Genomic DNA, 24976 nt, shown 5'->3' with positions numbered 1-24976 from the left:
AGCAACCGCATAGCAACACCTTAGCAACCACCCGAGTACCATAGCAACCGCATAGCAACACCCTAGCAACCGCATAGCAACACCCTAGCAACCACCCTGAGTACCCTAGCAACCGCATAGCAACACCCTAGCAACCACCCCGAGTACCCTAGCAACCGCATAGCAACACCTTAGCAACCACCCCGAGTACCCTAGCAACTGCATAGCAACACCATAGCAACCAAACAGAGTGCCCTAGCAACCATTTTGCAAAATCTATATCTCTGCATCAAAACATCGTACAGACATGGGGGTTGGTTTATATTGTCAAGCAGCCTTTGGAGTATCATCACTGGTAGCTGCCAAGCCACTCCCTAGCAACCAAACAGAGTACCCTAGCAACCGTTTTGCAAAATCTATATCTCTGCATCAGTACATCGTAGAGACATGGCGGTTGGCTCTTTTGACTCATGCTAGCAATCTGGACTTCCAACATGCTAGCAGTGAATAGCTACATGCTAATAGTGATTAGCTAAGTGCTAAAGTGGGCTAAGAACATGCTAATAACTCTATAAAAACTCCATAGTATCCATCTGTGACAATTACCAATCTATCTATCTATCTATCTAATAAAACTTAAACTTCAAACTTTGAAAACTTCTTCAAACTTTCTGGCTATGCTTTTTCAAGCCAACTTAAAGTTTGTCCTCAAACTTTTTTATCTAGTTTCTTTTTAGAATCACTCCGTTATGTTAGAATTTGATGAATGGTTATACATAAATTCCATAAAGTTATGATAGATAGATAGATAGATAGATAGATAGATAGATAGATAGATAGATAGATTCCATAAAGTTTTGATAGATAGATAGATAGATAGATAGATAGATAGATTCCATAAAGTTTTGATAGATAGATAGATAGATAGATAGATAGATAGATAGATAGATAGATAGATAAGAAATAAATTATCCAATAATGCTACACATAAAACAGATTTTTTTAAATTAAAAAAAATAATAATAACCCCCATGTGAGAGAGAGCAAGACCGAAGCAATATTCTCTTGTGTATTGTCTTTCTGAGAGTTAAAGAGAGATTTTTTTTATGTAACAGGTGCAAAACTAGAGTCATGCACATCAAATTGAAAATGCGTATCTGGATATTTTGCGCAATTCTTGCCTTCTGGAAATTTGTCAAAAATGTGTTGAAACCATGATTGACATCTGTGGTCCAAAGGCGGTACTTAAGGTAAACATTCCTATATCATCCCACCCACCCTTTATGTAATGAAATCACGGGATCAGTTTAAGCAACCAAAGGCTTTAAAGGCAAAGACAATTGTGGAGACGACCTTTCGCCCCACGACTGTAGAAGGTGAACGATCTACTTTTGTGCAGTAAACGTGTTGTTTTGAAAAGGTAAGGATCTTGAATTTTTAACATCTTTTTAGTGCGTCATATGCACTCTCTTATAAACTCCAGTTGTTTTGTACAATTAATCTATAAACTAGATATGTCAGTACTGCATTCTTATTCACGAAATGTTCTTTCAAAGACCTGTAAAATGGGTGTTTCTCCGTAGTTGCAGTGATGTGGCTTAGCCTAGCTGCTCTACAAACCATATTATTCGAAGTCTGTTCATGCAATGAAGTTTAACTGTGCACGCTCTGCATAAGCAAGAATACATGTTGTCTATAATATTAATGACACTACTGCAACCAACGAGAAACTGGAAACAAAAATATACCGCTAACAAGTGTTGACATTGACTGAGCATTTACATAATTGGTTCCCGTCCAGACCAGAATGGCTCAGCAACCGCTTCTGTCGCTGCCTGAGTTTCACAACGTTTCCACGGGTACTTTGGTGGTGAAGGAGCCGCTGAATTTCTGGGGTGGAGCGAGAGTGAAGCCGAAGGACACTAAGAATTCTGAACCAGTATACGAACCTGCAACCGGTATGATTTATTAACCATAATACATTACTTTTAGGTTACGTGCATATAATTGTGCATATATATTTTTCTAGTTTTAATCCTACTATGAGCGGGTCGCCCCCTCATGTGCATTTCCGTTTGACATCAGCAGCAGCATGTCATGCAGTTGACAAACTATATAATGTATAAACATGACAATGTAGGACTAAGCTAACCAAAACGTATAACAATGAACAAACTATACATACTAGAGTCACTGGAGCCCAAGTTTACAGCATAGATGACAATGAACAAAACAAAAAAGAAACAAATAGCCTTAGAATAAAAAGTAAAGTAGGAGCAGTTGGTAAACAAACTTGATGTATCTAGGGCAGGCCAATAGGTGTCAGTATAGACTACAAAATCACTTGTGTGGCGACTTAAAGGGATAGTTCACACAAAAATGAAAATTTTATGTTTATCTACTTACCCCCAGTTACCCCAATTAATGCTAGTGGATGGGAACTTCTACTATAAGAGTAAATAAGACTTGCATAGACAAGTCCATGTTTTGTGTCTCAGGACATCAATGTGTCGTCACGAGCCGCAGGGTTTAATTTGGATTGTCTATGCAAGTTTTATTCACTCTTATAGTAGAAGTTCCCATCCACTAGCATTAATTGACTGACAGACTGTAACGGTTGGAGTTAAAAATAATCATTTGTGTTCTACTGAAGAAACAAAGTCGCCTACATCTTGGATGCTCTGGGGGTAAGCAGATAAACATCAAATTTTCATTTTTGGGTGAACTATCCCTTTAATTTGACATTATAAAATATGTGCACTTTTTGAGGAGAAAAAAAAGCTGAAGAGCAGGACATAATATGAATTCACAATTGTGTCTGCCTGGGAATTCACATATATTTGTGAAGCATAGTCACATGCATCCTGTCACTGTAAACTGCAAGTCAATAATCGTCTCAGTTAGTGTCTTCATACAAACAGCATTTAATTTCATTTAATACTCAAAAATTCGTCCTTCCGTATTAGAGGGCAACGAAGTAGCATGTTGATCTGCCAGTCGTGGGTAATTTAATAGCCATTTATATTGCTATTGTGAACTTTTATAAAGATATGAACAGCACATGTTGTTGCAGATTAAATTTTACCTCGATAACATTAAATAAATATTTTTCATCAGGCTTGGATACTAATTATTAATCAATTTACCCAAACCTCCATTTAAACGTTGGTCTCACACAGATCTGTCTGTAGTTCAATTTGTGTTTATAGTTCTGAACTGAACCTTTAATCACAATGCCCTAGTTGTACAGGTTGTGCATTAAGTTATTGATTTACTATAATTATCCTGCTGTCTTTTGCCTCATATCTCAATAGACAATTATAGAAACAACACTTTGAAACTGTTAAGTCTAAATATAAAAACACTTAATTTAATGTAACAAAAGGATATGCTCACAAACAGCCTTCCTTAATCACGTTCAGTGCTTGTAGTTCACCCTCTTTTCTGTTCCCAGGTCGTGTGCTGTGTGATATGATTCCCTGCGGAGAAGAGGAGGTAGATCAGGCCATAAAAAGTGCTCATTCTGCATATCTAAAATGGAGTAAATTATCAGGAATGGAGAGGGCCCGGATCATGCTGGAGGCTGCCAGAATTATTAGGGTAAATGCATACAGTGTATAAGTAAGCAATAAGGTACGAGAGGCTGTGCTGTATCGTGAATAAGTCACGGCTGAAGGGCATTGTTAGACATGACGTGAAGCGGAGTGCCTGCAACCCTTTCAGCCATGACTTATTCACGATACAGCACTAGCCTCAAGTACCTTATTGCTTTTATAAAACGGTTACCACACAATACAAATATTAAAGCCATAAATATGTATCAATGCAACTTTTATGATGTAAACTTTAACTAAAAGCCTTCCTTCCACCGGAAAAATGGTCCCTAACAGTGAACAGCAACAGAAGTTACATTATTGCGCCATTAGATGGCGGCAAAGACTGTCTTTATGAGTGTGTCAGTCTGTAGCGAAGATTTTTACATTGAAAAGAATTGTTGTGAACACGGAACAAGACGCAACTGACAAATGCTTTGACTAGCACGGGAAAACCCCTTAACTGTTAAAAGGACAAGATAATACATCAGACATTTAAACAGATGTTTTATTATGACCTGAAGGAAAATGCTAAATCTGAATGCAGGTAATAAACTCGCTCACTTGATCTCTCTCAAAATACTCTTCTGCATAATATAGTAAGCTTCAATGAACAATATCAATTGAGAACATACAGTTTACAATGCTAAGGGTGTTGTGTAGTGATACACAGAACCGTTGAGTGAAGCAGCCATAGCTGTGTTTTATCGTGAATTAAACTGTTATTGACCAATCAGAATCAAGGACAGGAACTAACCGTTTTATAATGCTGCTTCTAAAGATTTTCCAATGAACAGAGTAGTCAATAGAGTGCAACAGTTGGAAGTAAAAATCTGTTTTCTCCATAGTGGAATTATTTTTTAAGGATACATTATGCACCTTTAAGACCAATGTCCAAGGTTGTTAATTGACTGTATATTCTTTTGTCACTCCCTACACTACTTAAATATTTATATGCATATTATGCATATTTGCAATAAACCCGAAGTATTTAATTTAATAAATCAATAGTTTTATATTACTCCTTTTAAATTTGATTATTCACAATGTTTCATAGAATTAAATTTTTTTTCCCCCTCATTAAATTCTTGTACCTTTTGTCTTTTTGACCAATTTTCAAACGCTTTGTAATGTGATTCATGTTGTGGCTGGTTGTTTGGTTCATGGCTTAAAAATCTTAAACCAACACATTTTTTGTAATCCCTATTGGAAAAATTAATGGGGCGTAAATGTAATTACAGAAATCAGTATAAATTGCCTCTGTTCTTGTCTGTCATGATGTTGAATATCGATTTCATGATTGTAAAAAGTTCTGATCTTCCCGTTCTCACATGCAGGAGCGCAGAGATTTAATTGCGAGAGCGGAAGTGGCCAACAATGGCAAATCTATCACTGAGGCTCAGGTGGATATTGACGTTGCTTGGCAGTGTATTGAGTACTATGCTGGCATTGCCCCCACACTGTCAGGTAGGCTTGTTAAAACATGAAAATATGGCTGATATTCTCAAAAAATCCTTATCATATCTAAGAATTGTCTTTGTAAACTCAGGCCAGCATATACAGCTTCCAGGAGGATCTTTTGCCTACACCAGAAGGGAGCCACTGGGAGTGTGTGTCGGCATTGGAGCTTGGAACTACCCATTCCAGATAGCTGCCTGGAAGTCAGCCCCAGCTATGGCCTGCGGTATGAGAATGTTGATTTATATATCTGTATATCTTGTGACTGGACTTATTCATGCAGTCTCCAAAATACTTTTTGATAGTGGTCCACTATCTTTTCCTTGTTCCCCCATGTCTGTTTCTGTCTCTTATGCAAACATATGATCATCTCTCCCTCTTAGGTAATTCCATGGTGTTTAAACCATCTCCCATGACCCCAGTGACAGCAGTTATGTTGGCAGAGATCTATAAAGAGGCAGGTGTCCCAGATGGACTCTTTAACGTGGTACAAGGAGGAGCCGAGACAGGGGGGTTGCTGTGTCACCATCCAATGGTGGCTAAAGTGTCCTTCACAGGCAGTGTTCCCACTGGAAAAAAGGTATAGCATGAAAACAAAATAAACCAGGAGGAAATGAGTATTAGCTATCAATATAAACATTTGGTCTCTTTTGAAGTCTTAAATCCTCACTCTAAGATATTTCCAGTAGTTCTGATAAAAATGACAAAGCTGCTTATTTTCAAAGCTTTTTATATTGATATATTTATTAACATTTAGTATTAATTAATCTTGATTCATTTTGTGATTCCAGAACCTTATGTTCTTCAGTAAAAACAATAGACATTGACATTTTAAAATGTATTTTTGATGTGATGTGCCCATTCCTATAAAGGTTATGGAAATGGCAGCCAAAGGTGTGAAGCAGGTGACTCTGGAGCTTGGAGGAAAGTCACCACTGATTATCTTTAAGGACTGTGAACTGGAAAATGCAATCAAAGGGGCCCTCATGGCTAACTTCCTCACCCAGGGAGAGGTGTGTAAAACAAAACAATAATTTCTGTTTCAACCACACACCTTTTACTATATAAAACACAGACATTTGCACGTTTTTTTTTTTTTTTTTGCTGCACTTTCAAAGTGTGTCTGTTTTTGCTGTCACTAGCTATGTTTCCATCCACCTATTTTTATGCACATTTTAGGATATCGTATAAAAAAACACTGGATGGAAACGCCAAGATACGCATAAATTCTAAAAATGTGCATAAAAAAATGTATGCGCTCAAATGAAGCAGTTCATTCTTTTTATCCGTAAACTATGATGGAAACACATTTCCACTGGACTAATCAGTGGACCAATTTCATTGCACAGCATCTCAAATGCCTGAGCCAAGTCTGTCTTTAAAATGATTTTGTTTAATTCCCTCCCAGAATTCTCACATGATTGCCTCCTCAAGCACCAGGCAACACAGTGTTTATCCAATATGCAGCATTGTCTGTGCGCTCTGAGGCATAATTCATCTATAATGTAGGATAAGAGAGCCACAGTGGCTTCCCTGATTGCATCAACCTTTTTTATTACAGATATTTTGCAACAATTGGGGTGGAAATGGTGCTTTATTTGCAAATATTTTATGTGAGATTCCATTTACATTGCACATCACTGGCTTCTCCAGATGCTTTTATATGACCCTGATGTGACTCAAACCCACAGTCCTCAGCTTTCAGTTGGCCATCGGGTCCATATTTACAGCTTCACTAGTGTGTTGCTGCACTAGTGTAGTACTGTATGTAAATTTGTAAAACACATTTCTAGAAGACCGCTTCTTTATAAATGAATCAAATCTACAAAGGATGGCTTGTGTGCCACTGATTGCCCAGCATTCTTAGAACAGAAGGGCTGCTCCCTTTAAAGACAGTACTGTAAATGTGTTGAATTGTTCCCAGGTGTGCTGCAATGGAACGCGGGTGTTTGTACAAAGAGAGATCATGCCACAGTTCTTGGAGGAAGTGGTGAAGAGGACCAAGGCCATCCCTGTTGGGGATCCTATGTGTGACGGGACACGTATGGGGGCTCTGATCAGTAAACCCCACATGGAAAGAGTGCTGGGCTTCATCAAACAAGCTAAAGAACAGGTAATGTAGTACAGCTATTTAAAGTCAGAATGAAATGAAAGCTCACTTAAGGTCTTGTTTAGTTGGATTTTACCAGAGAAAGTTTTAGAATTTTATATGTAGATATAAGACATCTTGTGTAATTTTGTAACTGTATTTTTCTTTTTGTTTTGTTTTTAATTTTGTTTATGCAATTCTTGTAAAAAAAAAAAAAAAAAAAAAAAAAAAAAAAAAATTATAAAAATAGCCCTAGATGCTGACATGCCATTAAAATCTATACTTCTACACAGCATGAAATGAGAATTCATCCTATCTATTTTGTAAATGCATGTTATAGATCTTATTGTTAACAATTCATCTAAATGTTTTTACTTTTTTTACTTTTTTTTTTTTTTTTTTTTTTTTTTTTGACCTTTTGTAATATTTAATCAAAGTGTCAAGTTGATCTTCTGGTAAAAACAACAGACTTCTCTCTGGTGACATGACTTCTCCAATCATTTAGTCAGCTTAAACCCCGCCCCCTCCCCTTTTGAACGCAATGGCCACATCACAAAATCCAATCAGCAACGAATGGATAGAACCTTTTTCCAAAATCCATTACACTCGGATGTACAATATGGAAGAAATTACCTGTTGCTACTTCCATTTTATCATGACTTTAACTACTTTTTTTCCAAACACCAACACTCATGCTTTTTTTAAAACATTTCATTGTTTAAGATATTATGTAGTTAAAAAAAAAAAAAAAAAACGTTTTCATTGTTGTTTTAGGGTGCAAAAGTTTTATGTGGAGGAGAACGATTTGTTCCTAGTGATTCCAAACTGAAAGACGGATACTTTGTGTCCCCATGTGTGCTGGGTGAGAAAGGCATATTATTATCAACCCCTTCATATTACAGTTTCCTTTAACAAATGTTTTAACTTTTTATCTCAATCAGCTTGATTCTGAACTCCTTTTTCTTTATCTGTACTTTTACTTTTGCTACGCTACACACAGATAACTGCAGGGATGATATGACCTGTGTAAAGGAGGAGATCTTTGGCCCTGTGATGTCTGTTCTGCCTTTTGACACAGAGGAGGAGGTTCTTCAAAGAGCCAACAACACAACCTTTGGCTTGGCTTCTGGAGTCTTCACCAGGTGACTCCATACAGAAAATTTTTATTGTTTAAAAATTAGGGTGTGCCAAAGTTAACATGCATGTAAACTTGCCAAAGTTAAAGGCCCGTTCACACCAAGAACTAGAACTATAATGATAACTATAACTATACAGTTTTAATAATCTTTCTAATTCTGAAAATAAGGAAGTCTATAATAACTTACAGGAACAATATCATTTGAATCCCTTCCACAACAAATTTTTTCCAGCTGATAAAATGATAAAAACATTGAGAGCTGATCAAAATCTATCCAACTTTAAAGAACTTGAGCACTTAAATTGGCAGATGACATAACTGCAGTAATAAACATTATTGTCTGTTGGTGTGGATGGTATTGTTTTATAGTTATTATTCTTTGAATGGGCCTTAAACCTAGCCCTGAACCAGGAGACCTTTTTAGCATTTTTCTTTTATGGTTTATTTATCATGTTTATTAAGCTGTTTTGTGGGAAGTGCTATAATTTAGTTATCTTTTAACTGAATCTGTTATCTACAAAAAAGTATTGATATAATACATTTCTGTAAACTTAACTTTTTTTTTTTCTTATTTTGTTTTTATTAATCACACTAAATTAACCCAGTAAACCAGCTGCCCTAATATTATACGATTTAACATTTTCCTGTGCTTTGTTTTTAGGGATATAGCTCGTGCCCACAGAGTTGCTGAAAACATTCAGGCAGGAACGTGCTACATCAACAACTACAATGTCGGCCCTGTAGAAGTTCCTTTTGGAGGCTACAAGATGTCAGGTACTCTAAGCTTATTGCTTCATGAGACGATTATTGATGGTATCATCTTCAGGAAAAACTGTAAACAAATCTGTGTAAACAGCGTTTCAGTACACATGCAAATCATTTCATAAATACTAGAGAGATCTTACATTATTATCATTATTATTATCCCCTTTTCTTTTAGGGTTTGGAAGGGAGAATGGGCAAGTGACGATTGAGTACTACTCTCAGCTCAAGACTGTTGTGGTGGAAATGGGAGATGTGGAAAGCTTATTTTAGGCTATTGTGGGGTAAACCACCAGCATCCCCGACAGCAATATGATTACCAAGACACCAGTTCGATCAAAAGCTAGTTAGTTATACTTCACAAATATATTACACTTTTGTATCTCAGGTTTTAGACTTTTGTTTACCATCTCTGTCACTATGTCTCAATGCCATGAAGAATTTGTATTAGAATAGTGGTTGACAAGTTTGTAGCATTTCAAATAAAATTACCTTGGTTTTCAATAGGAAAAATTGTACTCTTTTCCTTCACTTTTATGCAACTTGTGTCTGTGGTGTAACCGGTTCCACATGTTTGTGGGGCTATTGTGAATGAAACATGAACACCTTAAATTTGTAATAACATCAGGAAGTGTGTTCTATAATTTATTTCAATTCCATTTATTCCTCCGCTAGAGATAAGAGTAAAACGATGCCACTGGAATCTGTGTGTATTCTACTAGATTGCTGCAACATGGATGCATAATGTGTGCACTTGAAATTAAGGGAATATTCATACTACTCTACATGTTGATGCCTTTTTGAAGAATTTCTTCCCAGAAATGGTCTCTCTACAGCTTTTATTCTTGACACCGTTTCTTCAAAAATGTCATAAATTGTTTCTCTCTAAGGTTGTGAACAAGGCATGCATAAAACTATTTTAAAAAATTAAATACGTATTTAACATATAAATATACGATTTTTGGATTGTATTATATGAAGTGATTATTTTGTTGAGGGGAGGGGGGAGGGGAATAACAGTATAATAACAGTATTGTAAATCGCATATTTAGTTGGATTAATTAATTTGTAGATGAGGCTAAATTTATGAAGACCAATCTGTTCTAAATATATCTATGTAGTTATTAGTGGCTTAAGATTTATGAAGAATAAGAATGTTGTTGAAACTCTTAGAAAACCTTTAACGTTTATGAACCCCACGCCTTAAATTCGTTTAAGTAATTTATTATTCGTAATTATATATATATATATATACATTTAAATTTTCTGCTTAACAATTGATAACTCCTCTTTATTTGAAGAAATGTGCTCTGCCTTGCGTACATGATGTCCCTCTTCAGAAAACGTCCGCAGGAAACAATTCACTAAATCAAAAAGTTCCTAGCGCCACCCGGAACTGGCGCATTTGTGTTTGGACGTGTGACTTGTCCGATAGGGCAAAATCCGAAATATTATCTTAAAGTGGTGACAGGTAGATAATAGGTGAGTATGTGTTTCAGGGGTGTTTGTTCTACGCGTCAATATAGTTTTTTTTAGCACCGTGTTTGCTGTATTTCAGGTTATAATGCTACTCTTATTATTAACTGCCTGTACTTTCATGTTACTGGAGCATTTGTGGTTTATATGTGTGTTAATGTGGCGTTGTTTCTACATTCAGGTCCATTTTAAATGCTCTGTTTCAACTCAGCTCATTGATAAAGGAGGCATTTGTGCAAGAGCAATGGCAAGCGAAGGCGACTGTGGTAGATATATTAAATGTTTCAGAAATGTTATGTTTGAATATGCAAATTAAATATGGATTAATTTGCATACATGTCCATAACTTGTTCACTTGTCTGACATATATTTACAGTGGGAATTTGAATCTGTCTTTATATCACTCCATAAATCAGAAAATACTGTAAACAGCCAGGAAAATAAAAAGTTTTTTAATGATTATATAAAAACAGTCCGAATATAGATATAGTACAGAATTGGAAAGTTTGGTGTATGTAAGTGTTACGTTAGTGGAGATTTTTGGCCTGGTGCATGAGATAAAACTCATCTTGAGAAAACGGCCTTCAAAGATACTGTAATTGAAATCTAGAGATTCAAATAAATAAAGTGTGATGAAACAAACACTTAGATGTGTATTTTGCATGTTTTCTTTCCAGTAGTCTGAATGAAGACGTGTTATGGAAGCAAAATAGCCCAAAATCTCAAAATTGATCAGTGCATGAAAAAAAAAACAACAACAAAAGGAAACATGAAAAAAAGAAAGAAAACTGTGCTCAAATCATTTAATGGGTCTTTAAAAACCTGAACTCCTCTTTTCCTCTTTTCACATGCAGGATTAACATCTGAAGTGACTGATCGATCTAGTGGTTCTTTGTCAGGTGACAAAACTACAGGAGAGGGTGGTAAGTGTTGCATTAAGTCAAACTTTTATTATCATGATCTTCATGATAGAATTAAAGGGTTAGTTCACCCAAAAATAAAAAAAATTCTGTCATTTATTACTTACCCTCACGGCGTTCCACACCCATAAGACCTTCATTAATCTTCAGAACACAAATTAAGATATTTTAGTTGAAATCCGATGGCTCCGTGAGGCCTGCATAGGGAGCAATGACACTTTCTCTCTCAAGATCCATTAATGTAATAAAAACATATTTAAATCAGTTCATGTGAGTACAGTGGTTCAATATTAATATTATAAAGCGAAGAGAACTTTTTTGGTGCGCCAAAAAAAACAAAAAAACAACTTATTTAGTGATGGCTGATTTCAAAACACTGCTTCATGAAGCTTTGGAGCATAAATGAATCAGTGTATTGAATCTGCTGTTCGGAGCGCCAAAGTCACGTGATTTCAACCGTTGGCAGTTTGACACGCGATCTGAATCATGATTCGATACACTGATTCATTTGTGCTCTGATTGTTTTTGTAATTTGCTTCTTTGTTCTATTATATAGCCTAACACAAATAACTTATCTCATATCAGCCCATACTCATATTGTCCACCTCTTGCCCACCTGTACATACCAGCTGATATACAATGTAGTCTTGATTTGGGTGGTCAATCTGCATTTAAAAGTTTGAAAGGGTTTTAAATCTTCTAAATCAAGTAAAATTGCTCAAAATAAAGTACTTTAAGCATAACAAAGTCAACTTTAATCATATAAAATGTAATTTACCAACATCAAAATTGTGGCCAGTGAAAATGCTGAGTGGCTGGTAACTTTGGAAAAGCACTAGCCACAGTGGCTGGTGAGCAAAGAAGTTAATCTCAAACCCTGGTCGTGACAGATTGCTGTAGCCCCTCAGCTCAAGAGGCTCGTAAACCGATCATCTCTTACTAAGAGTCCACAGCATCAAATAAACATGAATGAACATGAGAATCATTGCCGTTTTAAACGCGGAAAGATGTCAATATACACAAGTTTTCAAGTTTAACTCCACCGAGGTTAATCTTCTAACTCCTGACTGCTTTGTCGTACAAAATAGCGGATTACGTTTAGTCATTATTTGGTTAGCACACATATTCTGAATGTCTTCGGCAGAATTCAAATGAGCCATTTTAATCTAAATTAATCTAGATTAATTCCAAGATTACAGTGAGATTAATCTAGATTAAAAAAATTAATCTATGCCCACCACTAATACATAGTCATGCTTTGTATAGTTAATTTCCAGATAACGCACCTAAAGAGAGTGGCACATCCTGATTTTTTATTTGAACAGAATTAATGTTTGTCAAAATGTTCTCTGAACAGGGGAATTTAAAAATGTAGGGAGTCAGGGGTCAAGTATTAACTTTTATTTTGATATTAGTGGATATTTATATTTAATTTTGATATTATTTGTATGTTTCAAATTTGTAGTACGCTTGAGATAAATGAAGCCATTTTGCCTGCAGTATGTTATATTAAATAATTTTTGTACATTTGTGCCTCTTCAGGACTTCCACAAAAAAGCCAACCAGAGACCAGAATGTCAGAGAATGAGAGTGAGTTTACTGCATATCATATCATTGTGTAAAATTGCTGACAGCACTGTAATTTTTTATCATGTTACAACAATATACAAAGACAATGTAAGTATAGCATTATGTCGAGTTTATGACCATTACAGATTTAATGTTGGTTGTAACGGTTTATTGTGCTGTTTACACTCAGTCATTGCACACAAAACTATACACTTTCTCTTGTCTGACACACAGAGGAGACACAGAACGTCCTTCACTCTGAACCTACGAAAGAAGTAGATAAAGAGAATGATAATAATAAACCTGTGAAGAGTGAAGGAGGTATTTTTTTCTTGGAATAAGGCTGATCTTTGCATTTGTTTGCAATCAATATGTGTTGTCATTTATAAGCAGTTGTAAGGCTGGAATCAGAAAGTAGTGAGATTTAACAGCCATTCTCAGCTAAATAGCTAAAACTGCTCTTCTACTTCTACTTTACAGATGTTGGCTCGTCTGGTGATTCACCTAAAGAGGACGGTATGTCTAGTGCGTAACCTCCTGTTGCAGATCATTTACTTAGTGTCACATACACTGCGTTCCAAATTATTATGCAAGTGACACATCAGTAAGATTTTAGTACAATAAACGTTCAGATTTTAGTTTTTCTAAGAAAATGTTTTTGTTTATTTATCCATAAACAAGCAGGCTGGCAGTTGTGCGTAAAGATGCATTTCAGCCACCACTAACCAAACCTCACAAAGAGAAACATTTACAGTGGGTTTAGAAATACATGAAGACTCATTTTTAAATAGTTTTATTCACTGACTAATGCCGTACTACAATGGATGGTCTAAATGGATGGATTTCTTGATGGTTGGTGAATGGCCACCACGTTCAAACAAGACTGCGACCTCAGCAAGGAGCTGGCAGGTGATGATTTGGGTTGGATTATTGGGAAGTGAGATGGAGGGTATTTAAATGACTTTTGCAAGATATGTGGAGTTCATAACTGGCCATTTTCAGCTATGGTATAAAAAGGAGGATAGTTCCTTCTGAAATACAATGCACTATGGACTATCCCATGCTGCAAAAAAACACCACAGCACTAAAACTGTTTGAAAATGTATTTCTACATCCACTGTAAATGTTTCCCTTTGTGAGGTTTGGTTAGTGATGGCTGAAATGCATCTTTACGCACAACTGCCAGCCTGCATGGAGAGGTTCTCAAGAATCCAGAGACACCAACAGCTTCAAATACCTGTTTGCTGCTCAACACTGGCCTTTTTATAGCTGCCCTTTTAATACAATTAATTATTTTGACAGGAACTTTCATTAATAAGCCATTATCTGACCGAGTTCTGCTGTGCTCTAAATCACTCACAAATCTTATGATAATTCGATAATCTCCATTCAGTTTCACACAATATTAGTTGTTTTCATGCCTTTTGCACAACATTGGACCATTTCATGCTTTTCATCTTCAGAAAGATCTTTCTTCCTCCTCATATTGCATGAGAACTGTGACTTAATAATGTGGAACAACCTCTAAATAGGGTTTCCATAGACCTGGCAAATTTTGTCTGAGATTGATACCAGTTATCTAAAAAGACATGGATAAATAAACAAACAAACATTTTCTTAGAAAAACTAAAATCTGAATGTTTATTGTACTGAAATCTTACTAATCTGTCACTTGCATAATAATTTGGAACACAGTGTAGTTTGAACACCACAACTACTTCAAGACTCCACAGCAAGTCACGTAGTCTGAACAGCACAGTGACCTGCCGATGTTTGAAGTCCTGTTAGTGTAAACTTGGCTTAAAGAGGGTGGTATGTCTAGTTTGCAGGAAGTTATAATCAAACAAAAGTAATGTTCATCATAATGGTCTCTGAACAGGGAAATATAAGAATGCAGTGAGTCAGAGGTCAAGTATTAATTGTTATTTTGTGAGATTTTATTGTATGTTTTAGTTGTATGGCTAGGTTTGCCCATCTTGTCAGCAGTGAATTATCCCTTTAAGTGATTCTCCTACAGTATGCCATTTTATAAATGTACATTTTGTCATGTAATGTCTATAGATTAAGTGAATTATTGTTGCAGTTTGAAAAGTGGTGTTTTGTTCTTGCTTTTAGTAGTTGTTGCTTGCTTTTTACATTTAGAGGCACTACAACCTCGCGCCACTTCTGGACCTGAATCTACGAAAGAAGATGATAAAGAGAATGTCAATAAACTTGAGAAGACAAAAGGAGGTATTTTTTTTCTTGGAATGAAGCAGATTACTGCATTTGTTTATTATCAATATGTGTTGTCATTTATAAGCAGTTGTAAGGCTGGAATCAGGTTAGGAATCAAAAATGGTTTATTGTTTATAAGCAGTTGTATGATGAAATAAACACTTACATGTGTATTTTGCATGTTTTCTTTCCAGTAGTCTGAATAAAGACGTTATGGAAGCAAAATCTCAAAATTGAGCAGTGTATGAAAAAAATAACAACAAAGGGAAACATGAAAAAAAAGTCAGAAAACTTTGCTCAAATCATTTAATAGGTCTTTAAAAACTTGAACTGCTCTTTTCCTCTTATCAAATGCAGGATTAACATCTGAAGTGACTGATCCATCTAGTGGTTCTTTGTCAGGTGACAAAACTACAGGAGAGGGCGGTAAGTGTTGCATGAAGTCAAACTTTTATTCTCACGATCTTCATGATAGAATTATTGTTAGTTTGAATGGTTTTTAGGGATGTAAGTAATTCCACAGAATAGATGCAATATGCTGTTTCCTTATCTGACAGAATACTGGAGAAATTGTAGTTAACCTTCTAGACACTAAGCAACATTTTGGAATCTAATTTCTATAGATTAGGTGAAATATTAATGCAATTTGAAAAGTGGTTTAATTTTTACATTTAAAAGCTTTTGATTGTTTTATACATGTAGCATCAATACAACATGAAGCCTCTTCTGGACAAGGCAACCAACCACCGATCAGTGTTGAAAAGAATGAGAGTGAGTTGACATTTTTACATCACATCATATCATTGATGTGTAACAGAAGGAGTTTACAGTGCTATACATAGTCATGCTTTGTATAGTTAATTTCCAGATAACGCACCTAAAGAGAGTGGTACATCCTGATTTTTGATTTGAACAGAATTAATGTTTGTCAAAATGTTCTCTGAACAGGGAAATTTAAAAATGTAGGGAGTCAGGGGTCAAGTATTAACTTTATTTTGATATTAGTGGATATTTATATTTAATTTTGATATTATTTGTACGTTTCAAATTTGTAGTACGTTTGAGATAAATGAAGCCATTTTGCCTACAGTATGTCATATTAAATAATTTTTGTACATTTGTACACTTGAGAGTGAGTTTACAGCATATCATATCATTGTTGTGTAAAATTGTTTACAGCACTGTAATATTTTATCATGTTACAAAAATATATAAAGAGAATGTAAGTATTGCATGACGTCGAGTTTATGACCATTACAGATTTAATGTTTGTTGTAACAGTTGTGCTGTTTACACTCAGTCATTGCACACAAAACTATACACTTTCTCTTGTCTGACACACAGAGGAGACACAGAACGTCCTTCACTCTGAACCTACGAAAGAAGTAGATAAAGAGAACGATAATAATAAACCTGTGAAGAGTGAAGGAGGTATTTTTTTCTTGGAATAAGGCTGATCTTTGCATTTGTTTATTATCAATATGTGTTGTCATTTATAAGCAGTTGTAAGGCTGGAATCAATTTAGGAATCAGAAAGTAGTGAGATTTAACTGCTCTTCTGCTGCTACTTTACAGATGTTGACTCATCTAGTGATTCTTCTCCAGATACTGGAACTAAAAAAGAGGAGGGTAGGTCTGGTTTTCAAAAAGTTCTCTGAACAAGCAAATATAAGAATGCAGTGAGTCAGAGGTCAAGTATTAACTGTTATTTTGTGTGATATTAGTTGTATGTTTTAGTTGTATGGCTAGGTTTGCCCATCTTGTCAGCAGTGAATTATCCCTTTAAGTGATTCTCCTACAGTATGCCATTTTATAAATGTACATTTTGTCATGTAATGTCTATAGATTAAGTGAATTATTGTTGCAGTTTGAAAAGTGGTGTTTTGTTCTTGCTTTTAGTAGTTGTTGCTTGCTTTTTACATTTAGAGGCACTACAACCTCGCGCCACTTCTGGACCTGAATCTACGAAAGAAGATGATAAAGAGAATGTCAATAAACTTGAGAAGACAAAAGGAGGTATTTTTTTTCTTGGAATGAAGCAGATTACTGCATTTGTTTATTATCAATATGTGTTGTCATTTATAAGCAGTTGTAAGGCTGGAATCAGGTTAGGAATCAGAAAATTGTGAGATTTAACAGCCATTCTCAGCTAAATGGCTAAAACTGCTCTTCTACTTCTACTTTACAGATGTTGGCTCGTCTGGTGATTCTGCACCTAAAGAGGACGGTATGTCTAGTTTGCAGGAAATTATGATCACGCTTTTTGATTAAAACAAAAGTAATGTTTGTCATAATGGTCTCTGAACAGGGAAATATAAGAATGTAGGGAGTCATGGTTCAAGTATCAACTCGCTGATTTTCCTCTGATCACAGCCGACCTGTCGGCGAGCTCGGTAACTTGCAAATTGGGCTTAAGCCGGACTTAAAATCCTGTAGTGTAAACTTGTCTTATTTTAATTTTTAATTTTAAATTTAATTCATTTTTTTATTTTAATTAAATTTAATTTAAAATCTAATTTCCTCCCAACATCCATTTTCAAATAAAGTCATTGGGTGACAGAGCTGTCGTCAGCTCGTGTAGTGCGTAACCTCCTGTTGCAGATCATTTACGTAGTGTCACATAGTGTGAACACCACAACTACTTCAAGACTCCACAGCAAGTCATGTAGTCTGAACAGCACAGCGGTCTGCTGACGTTTAACGTCCTGTTAGTGTAAACTTGGCTTAAAGTGGGTGGTATGTCTAGTTTGCAGGACGTTATAATCATGCTTTTTGATTCAAACTAAAGTAATGTTTGTCAAAATGGTCTCTGAACAGGGAAATGTAAGAATGTAGGGAGTCATGGGACAAGTATTAACTTTTATTTTGTGTCATATTAATTGCACATCTTCAATTTATTGTTGAGATAAATAAAGCTGTTTTGCCTGCAGTACATGACATTAAATCATTGTTAAAATCATTTGTGTTTAAATCATTTGTGCATTTTAGCATCTTATTTCTAGATTAGGTGAATTATTATTTTTTTGCCTGCAGTATGTTTTATTAAGTGATATAATATAATATAATATAATATAAAAACCCGAGAAGTCAGGAGGTATTTTTTCTTAGAATGAAGCAGATTACTGCATTTGTTTATTATCAAAGTGTGTTCAGATTAGGAGTCAGAAAGTAGTGAAATTTAACAGCCATTCTCAGCTAAATAGCTAAAACTGCTCTTCTGCTGCTACTTTACAGATGTTGACTCATCTGGTGATTCTTCTCCAGATACTGGAAGTAAAAAAGAGGAGGGTAGGTCTGGTTTTCAAAAAGTTCTCTGAACAAGCAAATATAAGAATGCAGTGAGTCAGAGGTCAAGTATTAACTGTTAATTTGTGTGATATTAGTTGTATGTTTTAGTTGTATGGCTAGGTTTGCCCATCTTGTCAGCAGTGAATTATCCCTTTAAGTGATTCTCCTACAGTATGCCATTTTATAAATGTACGATTTGTCATGTAATGTCTATAGATTAAGTGAATTATTGTTGTAATTTGAAAAGTGGTGTTTTGTTCTTACATTTAAAAGCTGTTGCTTGATTTTTACATTTAGAGCCACTACAACATACTGACACTTCTGAACGTCCACAAGAAACACAACCACAGATCAGAGAGAGAGAGAATGAGAGTAAGTTGTTCTTCTCTACATTCTGACCGTCTGTAAAGAAATTACTTGTCTAAAATAAGTCTTTACTATAATGAAGAATGACTGTCAAATGATTTTCGTAGAAAAGCAGCCAATAATTTCACTCTAATAATAATAATTTCTTTTCTTACAGAACTGTTAAAGTATGGTGCTTTAGCTGTCCTACTTGCAGCTATCGTTTATGTTATTTTTTTTCCTTCTAAATCAACTCCACCTGTACCAAACGAGTTTAATGTGGTGGACGTGTTCAATCAGGAAATGGACAAACTTAAGACTATCTTTCCAAATCAGTGGCCAGAACTCTGGAGGAGGAGTCAGATTCATCTCAGACGCCACCTGAAAGCTGTGCATCCCACAGAGCCCGTCAGCCTTATTCTTACGTCTGGTCACAGGGCTGAAAGGACACTTGATTGTTTGGCTCGATGCTTGGCTCAAGCTTTTTCCACTGCACTTAACTCTTCAGTTCTAAACATCAATGGAAAAAGTAAAGCGTCACAAGACAGTGATCAGGTCAAGCTGGACATTGATAGTGAGTTGAGAAAAGCCTTTGATGGTAAAACGCTTGCTGCAGTAATCCACCGATTTGAAGAGCTCCCTCCTGGATCCACTCTCATCTTTTACCGTTACTGTGACCATGAGAATGCGGCTTATAAGAACGTCTTCTTGGCCTTTACTGTAATGCTTGATGTGGAAGTGCCATCCAATGTCAGTCTAGGGAGAGTTGAGGAGATGGTTCAAGAGCACGTAAAACAGAAGTTTGTCTCCTCAGACAAGTTAGCTACGTTTAATGAAATGGATGTGGACAAACTGAGTGGACTGTGGAGCAGAATTTCACATCTCATCTTGCCAGTGGCTGCAGAAGAGACAATTGAACAACAGGGCTGTGGGAACTGTGATAAATCATTTTGAAATAGTTTTTCGACTTTATTTTGTTGTTGTTGCACAAATATTATACTTATGCGCTGCCACACAAATGAGGGCTCATACTTTGAAAAAAAGAGGGGGAAAAGATGCATATTGGTATTTGCTGCTTTATGAATGATAGGCCTCATAATTTTTCCTTCTTTCATATTAAATTATAACGCTTCAGATTATGAAATTTATAGAAGGATAAAACGAAGTAATTTTCCCATTTGTAATGCTTTTTTTTGTGTGTAAATCTATTTGTATCTAAATTATGTCTTGAATTAAGGTTCTTTTTAATCTGGAAATGTGTTTGAGCAAGGATGAACGTGTATATTTGGTGAATGATTGATTTTTTTCATACTTTAAAGATTTATTAAAGAAAACAAACGTGCCTTAATAAATGTATCTGCTCTTTTGTGCTTCCTTTGACACGTTTGTGACTGATCATAGACCAATGCTGTTTAGCTACTAACGCGTTTTTATGAAATGAAACTAATTGTGAACTATTTCCGGCAGTAAAGTTGTGTTCCGCTGAAGTCGCTCCGACGAAAACCACCATTAATGTTCCGTTTTCCGGTTTCGGCAGCATAGGAAAAGAAAAAAGTTTGTCAAGAACTGCGAGATATAAAACAAATGGATTCGGGTGATTCTAAAGAAGATGGATCTACAACGAGGAGGAGAAGCACCAGACATGCACCTAGGCCAGGTTTGACTTTATAAAACTCTTAACCTGATTTAATATACTACAGAAATGTCAATTGAACCAAATGCTACTTAACTTGCCTGCCAGAAATAGTATCTTTTGCCAAAAGAGCAAAACTGTGATGCACGGCGAATATGTTTTTGTTAGGGGTTTCATTCTTAATATATAAAGCGATCTAACGTTGCTTAGTGTAAACCTTGCTGTTTGAGTTTAGATTCTGGGCTCGTCCGTCTTTCTTTACATTATTTGTTATCAACAATATGCTAAACAAATTATTTCAAGGCAGTGTCTCCGTATATCTTTATTATAGCGTTTTTTTTTTTTGTGATAACGTTAAGCTTTGCCATTTGCTTTCAGATTCTCATGCGTTTGTGAACCACGCATGCTCCTTATAAAACAGCAAACATGTTCTTTCAAAGCTACTCTCTGTCTCTTTATGTAAAACATAAGTTATATATAATTAAATAGTTGGGATTCACCAACTAGGCTAAAATGTTAAAATATCCACTGGTTAGCTTGAGCATATAAGCTAAATAGCTAATAGTTTCATTATTTTAACATATATTCTCAACAAGTCGTTTAGTGTAAAATTAACATTTTGAAAACAATTCTTATAAGGCTATTATTAAAGATAACAACGTCCAGTTGTTGATATATCTCTGTTTACTTGATAAAGATCGCGCCGAAATCGGTTGTCACTGTCAGTTTCCGCTGATGCACAAACAAAGTAACGTTACTTAACAAAAAGAAAATGGTCGTTTGTTGGTATATTTCTATACGATAATTTCTCGGTTCATCCTCTCTTAGCTTTATACAGTGCTGATCTTAAACCCAGAGCCCCACTAAAAAGATTACGGAACATGAGGGAAGATGATGGGGCATCCAGAGCTGTCAATGGATCCAAGGAGTCTGAAAATTCCAAGAACCACGAGAAGGAGGATGATGATGGTATGTCAAATTAAATTAAAAAATGTCTTCTTACATTTTGTTTCTCAGGCAAAGCATATTTGTTATGCTAACGTGTGTACTCATTTTTGTTAATCCAACACAGAAACCCCTGTTAAGATGCAAAAGCTTGGCGAGACAGAGAAAGCAAGTGATACAAATGAGAGCGGTGATGGATTTAAACCTGTAGATGTGGAGATGGGTGAGGATGAAGACCAGGATCAAGATATGCACTCCGATGGGGAGGACTGTGAGCCTAGTTTAAAAGGTAAGATGCTATTTGAGAAACAAGCATTAAGTGTTAGGTCAAATAATATTAAGCAGGTTGTGCTATATTCCTTCAGTGGATTCCTCAGCCCAGTCTGGGACAGTAGAAAAGCATCCTGCCTGTGTATTCGAAGAAAATCTGAAACATAAGGGGAGACCAAACCCAACCCTGGTCAACCAAATGTCCATTCATCAAACAACTGTGGATACTGAGATCCACGGAACCAAAACCAGAACAGAAAATTACAGACCAAACACAACATCTTTAGGTTTGTTTTCATTAATGAAATTACCTTTCAGTTTCCAAATAATGCACAACCCATTTGCATTGAAATGCATAGATATGTCAGTTCATGTATTTGATTTTACTCACAAGGATTGTTTTCATTGCAGATCCCGCTAGTTTGCGGACTGTACCACCGGAAATCCTACAAGATGCTTCAAGTATGAGAAATAAAAATAGTCTGAATCGGAATCTCATTACAGAGAAAGCCAAAAGTGTGTAAAGTTTTCTTTTGTATTACTATTTTAATTATATGAATAAAATTAGAGTAAGCATAATTTCATTGGTAAAAGTGCACATTATGATGCTTAATAATGTTCTTACTGTATATGTTACAATTTTTCATTAATTTTAATTGATCAAAGTTTATATCCCATCTCTAGATGCCCCTTGTCCTGGGAACTGGAACAGACCTAAACCCCCGATGATCAACGTCTACCAAACATTTAAACGTCCCATTGCAAATCAAACCGCTCAACACAAAAAAACAGGTAACTGTAATTGTCACTTTTTCATATTTTATTACTTGAAAAAAAATTATAATTTTTACATTCATAATTTAGTCTTTTAAAAAAAATTGCCAGTAAAGAAAAATGGATAATATTTAAGAATTTGTAGATCATAATTCTTTTACTTTGTCTTCAAGAACTGAAGAATTCGCAGAAACCAGTCATCTCAAAAACAAGTCCAGTCTCCTCCTCTCAAGGTATTTTTTGTTGCTTTCATTTATTTCGCATAGTTTAAACAAGCAGATTTGTCTCACATTCACTCTGCTTTATGCATGTTTTTCTAGGCTGGTTGTCGTACATGTGCAAGATTCTTCTGTGGTCTCTGATACTGACAGGATTGCTGATTGCTTTGGGCTTTTTGGCTTGTAAGATATTTCAGTGGTCAAATTTGCCTCAAACTGACAGGTCCCATTCTGAAACAAAGGAGAAATTTGATCTGGAATTAGAAGCTTTACAGACCCTTTACCCCAGTCAACGTCCAGTGTTCTGGAAGAGGAGTGGGAAACATCTTAAGAGTCACCTGAGCGTGGACAACCCCACTGAACCGGTCAGCGTAATTCTGACCGCTGGCCTTCAGGCTGAAAGGACATTGGGCTGCCTCGCTCGAAGCTTAGCCACAGCGTACTCCACGCTCCATAACGCTTCAATCTTAGAAATCGATGGGACCACCAAAAGCGCAAAAGACAGTGATCAGGTCAAGCTGGAGATAGATGAGGCGCTGAAGGAAGCGTTTGAAGGTGATAAACCTGCAGCTGTTGTGCACCGTTTTGAGGAGCTCCCTCCTGGATCTACTCTCATTTTCTATCGTTACTGTGACCACGAGAATGCAGCTTACAAAAAGGTTTTCCTTGTCTTCACTGTGATGCTTTCGGTGAATGCCATAGCCCAAGATGCCAATCTGAGTGTAGTGGAGGACATGGTACATGACCACATAAAGCAGAAGTTTGTCTCCTCAGATACATCTGCTAAGTTTAATCAAATGGACGTGGATAAACTGAGTGGATTGTGGAGCAGAATTTCTCATGTCATCCTGCCGGTGGCTCCAGAGGAGAAAATTGAACAGCAGGGATGTAGGGACTAATCTTTACAGAAAATCGTAAGATTGAATCACTGTATTGGGCTGGATATGTAATTTTGTAGAGTTTTGGGTCCAAGGACCATATAAATGTACATAGATGTTTATTCCAAAGAGGTTTTTAAAAATGTGTTTGTTTATAAATATTTTATACAAATGGCTTTGTATTTGACTCAATTTTGTTTTGTTTTCTTAGATAATGTGTGTGAAGGCAGACACTTGATCATAATAATAATTATCCAACAGCATTTGGCTTACAGTTGTACATTTCTTCCCAAGGCCAAGTGTGGTAATAACTGAAGTTTTGCACTGATTTTTGAAGTTAAGCTCTGAATTGTAAACTCAACTCTTTTTACCAATCGAAATGTAGTTTGGGTTCATTTTATTTGCTTGAATAAGATTTATAATAATTAAAAGTCAGTCTATATTTGTTTTCTTATTGTGAGTTTTCATTTTCTTGTCCTTGATAATTCTGTTTTGTCATAGTTGTTTTCAAATGGATAAACAAGTGCTGCTCACTGCAGAGCTCCCCTTTCTGGACATAATGGGTGGACCTTGACCTAGTCCAGCTCCACCTTTGTGGGCCTAATGGGTGGAGCGATAGTTACTGGTAGGGTTAGGGTGTAGTTTGACTGTCTACCTCCACATAAATGTCCAGTGCAGGGGACATAATATAATATTAGCTCTGCAGTGAGCAGCCTCTAGGAAAAAGTTGGATAAGATGGATGCTTCTCAAACTGAAGGCTGCATTCTTCCTATACCAGTCCTTTGAGGCTTCTAGGTTTCACATGTCAGGGCATGAAAATACTATTAAAACTTAAAGGGATAGTTCACCCAAAAATGAAAATTTGATGTTTATCTGCTTACCCCCAGTGCAGTCAAGATGTAGGTGACTTTTTTTCTTCAGTCGAACGCAAATTATGATTTTTAACTGCAACCACTGCCGTCTGTCAGTCAAATAATAGCAATAGATGGGAACTTAAACTATAACAGTAAATAAAACTTGCTTAGACAAATCAAAATTAAACCCTGCGGCTCGTGACGACACATTGATGTCCTAAGACACGAAACGATCGGTTTGTGCGAGAAACCGGTAAAACATTATATAAATAATGTTCGGTTTCTCGCACAAACCGATCGTTTCGTGTCTTAGGACATCAATGTGCCGTCACGAGCCGCAGGGTTTAATTTGGATTTGTCTATGGAAGTTTTTTCGACTCTTATTGTTCAAGTTCCCAATCACTGCTATTATTTGACTGACAGACGGCAGCGGTTGCAGTTAAAAATCATAATTTGCGTTCGACTGAAGAAAAAAAGTCATCTACATCTTGGATGCCTTAGGGGTAAGAAGATAAACATACATTTTCATTTTTGGGTGAACTATCCCTTTAATTTTAGAAAAATGCTTT

General features: G+C 36.0%; 3 protein-coding genes across 5 annotated transcripts; all 3 read left to right on the top strand.

The window, feature by feature from the left end:
- Positions 1-1247: 1247 nt before the first annotated feature.
- aldh9a1a.1 (aldehyde dehydrogenase 9 family, member A1a, tandem duplicate 1) lies at positions 1248-9859 on the top strand. Its single transcript, XM_067393653.1, has 12 exons — positions 1248-1399; positions 1781-1937; positions 3434-3579; positions 4910-5039; positions 5122-5256; positions 5414-5610; positions 5903-6043; positions 6955-7143; positions 7894-7981; positions 8120-8261; positions 8919-9031; positions 9198-9859. Exons 2-12 carry the CDS (start codon positions 1787-1789, stop codon positions 9290-9292), a joined length of 1527 nt encoding a protein of 508 aa, XP_067249754.1. The 5' UTR covers positions 1248-1399; positions 1781-1786; the 3' UTR covers positions 9293-9859.
- Positions 9860-10399: 540 nt separating this feature from the next.
- On the top strand, positions 10400-20173 carry zgc:112962 (uncharacterized protein LOC548348 homolog). Of its 3 annotated transcripts, XM_067394712.1 has the most exons (16): positions 10400-10501; positions 10677-10761; positions 11350-11418; positions 12958-13005; positions 13219-13305; positions 13465-13500; positions 15127-15216; positions 15559-15627; positions 15904-15972; positions 16546-16632; positions 16777-16830; positions 17128-17217; positions 17390-17428; positions 18436-18489; positions 18787-18861; positions 19013-20173. In XM_067394712.1, the coding sequence occupies exons 2-16, from the start codon at positions 10740-10742 to the stop codon at positions 19786-19788; spliced, it is 1665 nt and encodes a 554-aa protein (XP_067250813.1). In that variant the 5' UTR covers positions 10400-10501; positions 10677-10739; the 3' UTR covers positions 19789-20173. The 3 variants fall into 3 exon arrangements, with proteins under 3 accessions (XP_067250813.1, XP_067250815.1, XP_067250816.1); XM_067394714.1 differs by lacking the exon at positions 13219-13305; XM_067394715.1 differs by lacking the exon at positions 16546-16632.
- Positions 20174-20346: 173 nt separating this feature from the next.
- si:dkeyp-82a1.6 (torsin-1A-interacting protein 2) lies at positions 20347-23898 on the top strand. The gene is made up of 8 exons (XM_067393651.1): positions 20347-20491; positions 21296-21436; positions 21540-21701; positions 21778-21969; positions 22094-22198; positions 22367-22474; positions 22630-22689; positions 22777-23898. The coding sequence occupies exons 1-8, from the start codon at positions 20419-20421 to the stop codon at positions 23571-23573; spliced, it is 1638 nt and encodes a 545-aa protein (XP_067249752.1). The 5' UTR covers positions 20347-20418; the 3' UTR covers positions 23574-23898.
- The last annotated feature ends 1078 nt before the right edge of the window (positions 23899-24976 follow it).

This window comes from Chanodichthys erythropterus, chromosome 9 (genome assembly GCF_024489055.1).
Source record: "Chanodichthys erythropterus isolate Z2021 chromosome 9, ASM2448905v1, whole genome shotgun sequence".
In the NCBI taxonomy this organism is placed as follows: Eukaryota; Metazoa; Chordata; class Actinopteri; order Cypriniformes; family Xenocyprididae; genus Chanodichthys; species Chanodichthys erythropterus.
The sequence above is the reverse complement of the archived record's forward strand: the minus strand, read 5'-3'. Positions and strand labels throughout refer to the sequence as shown.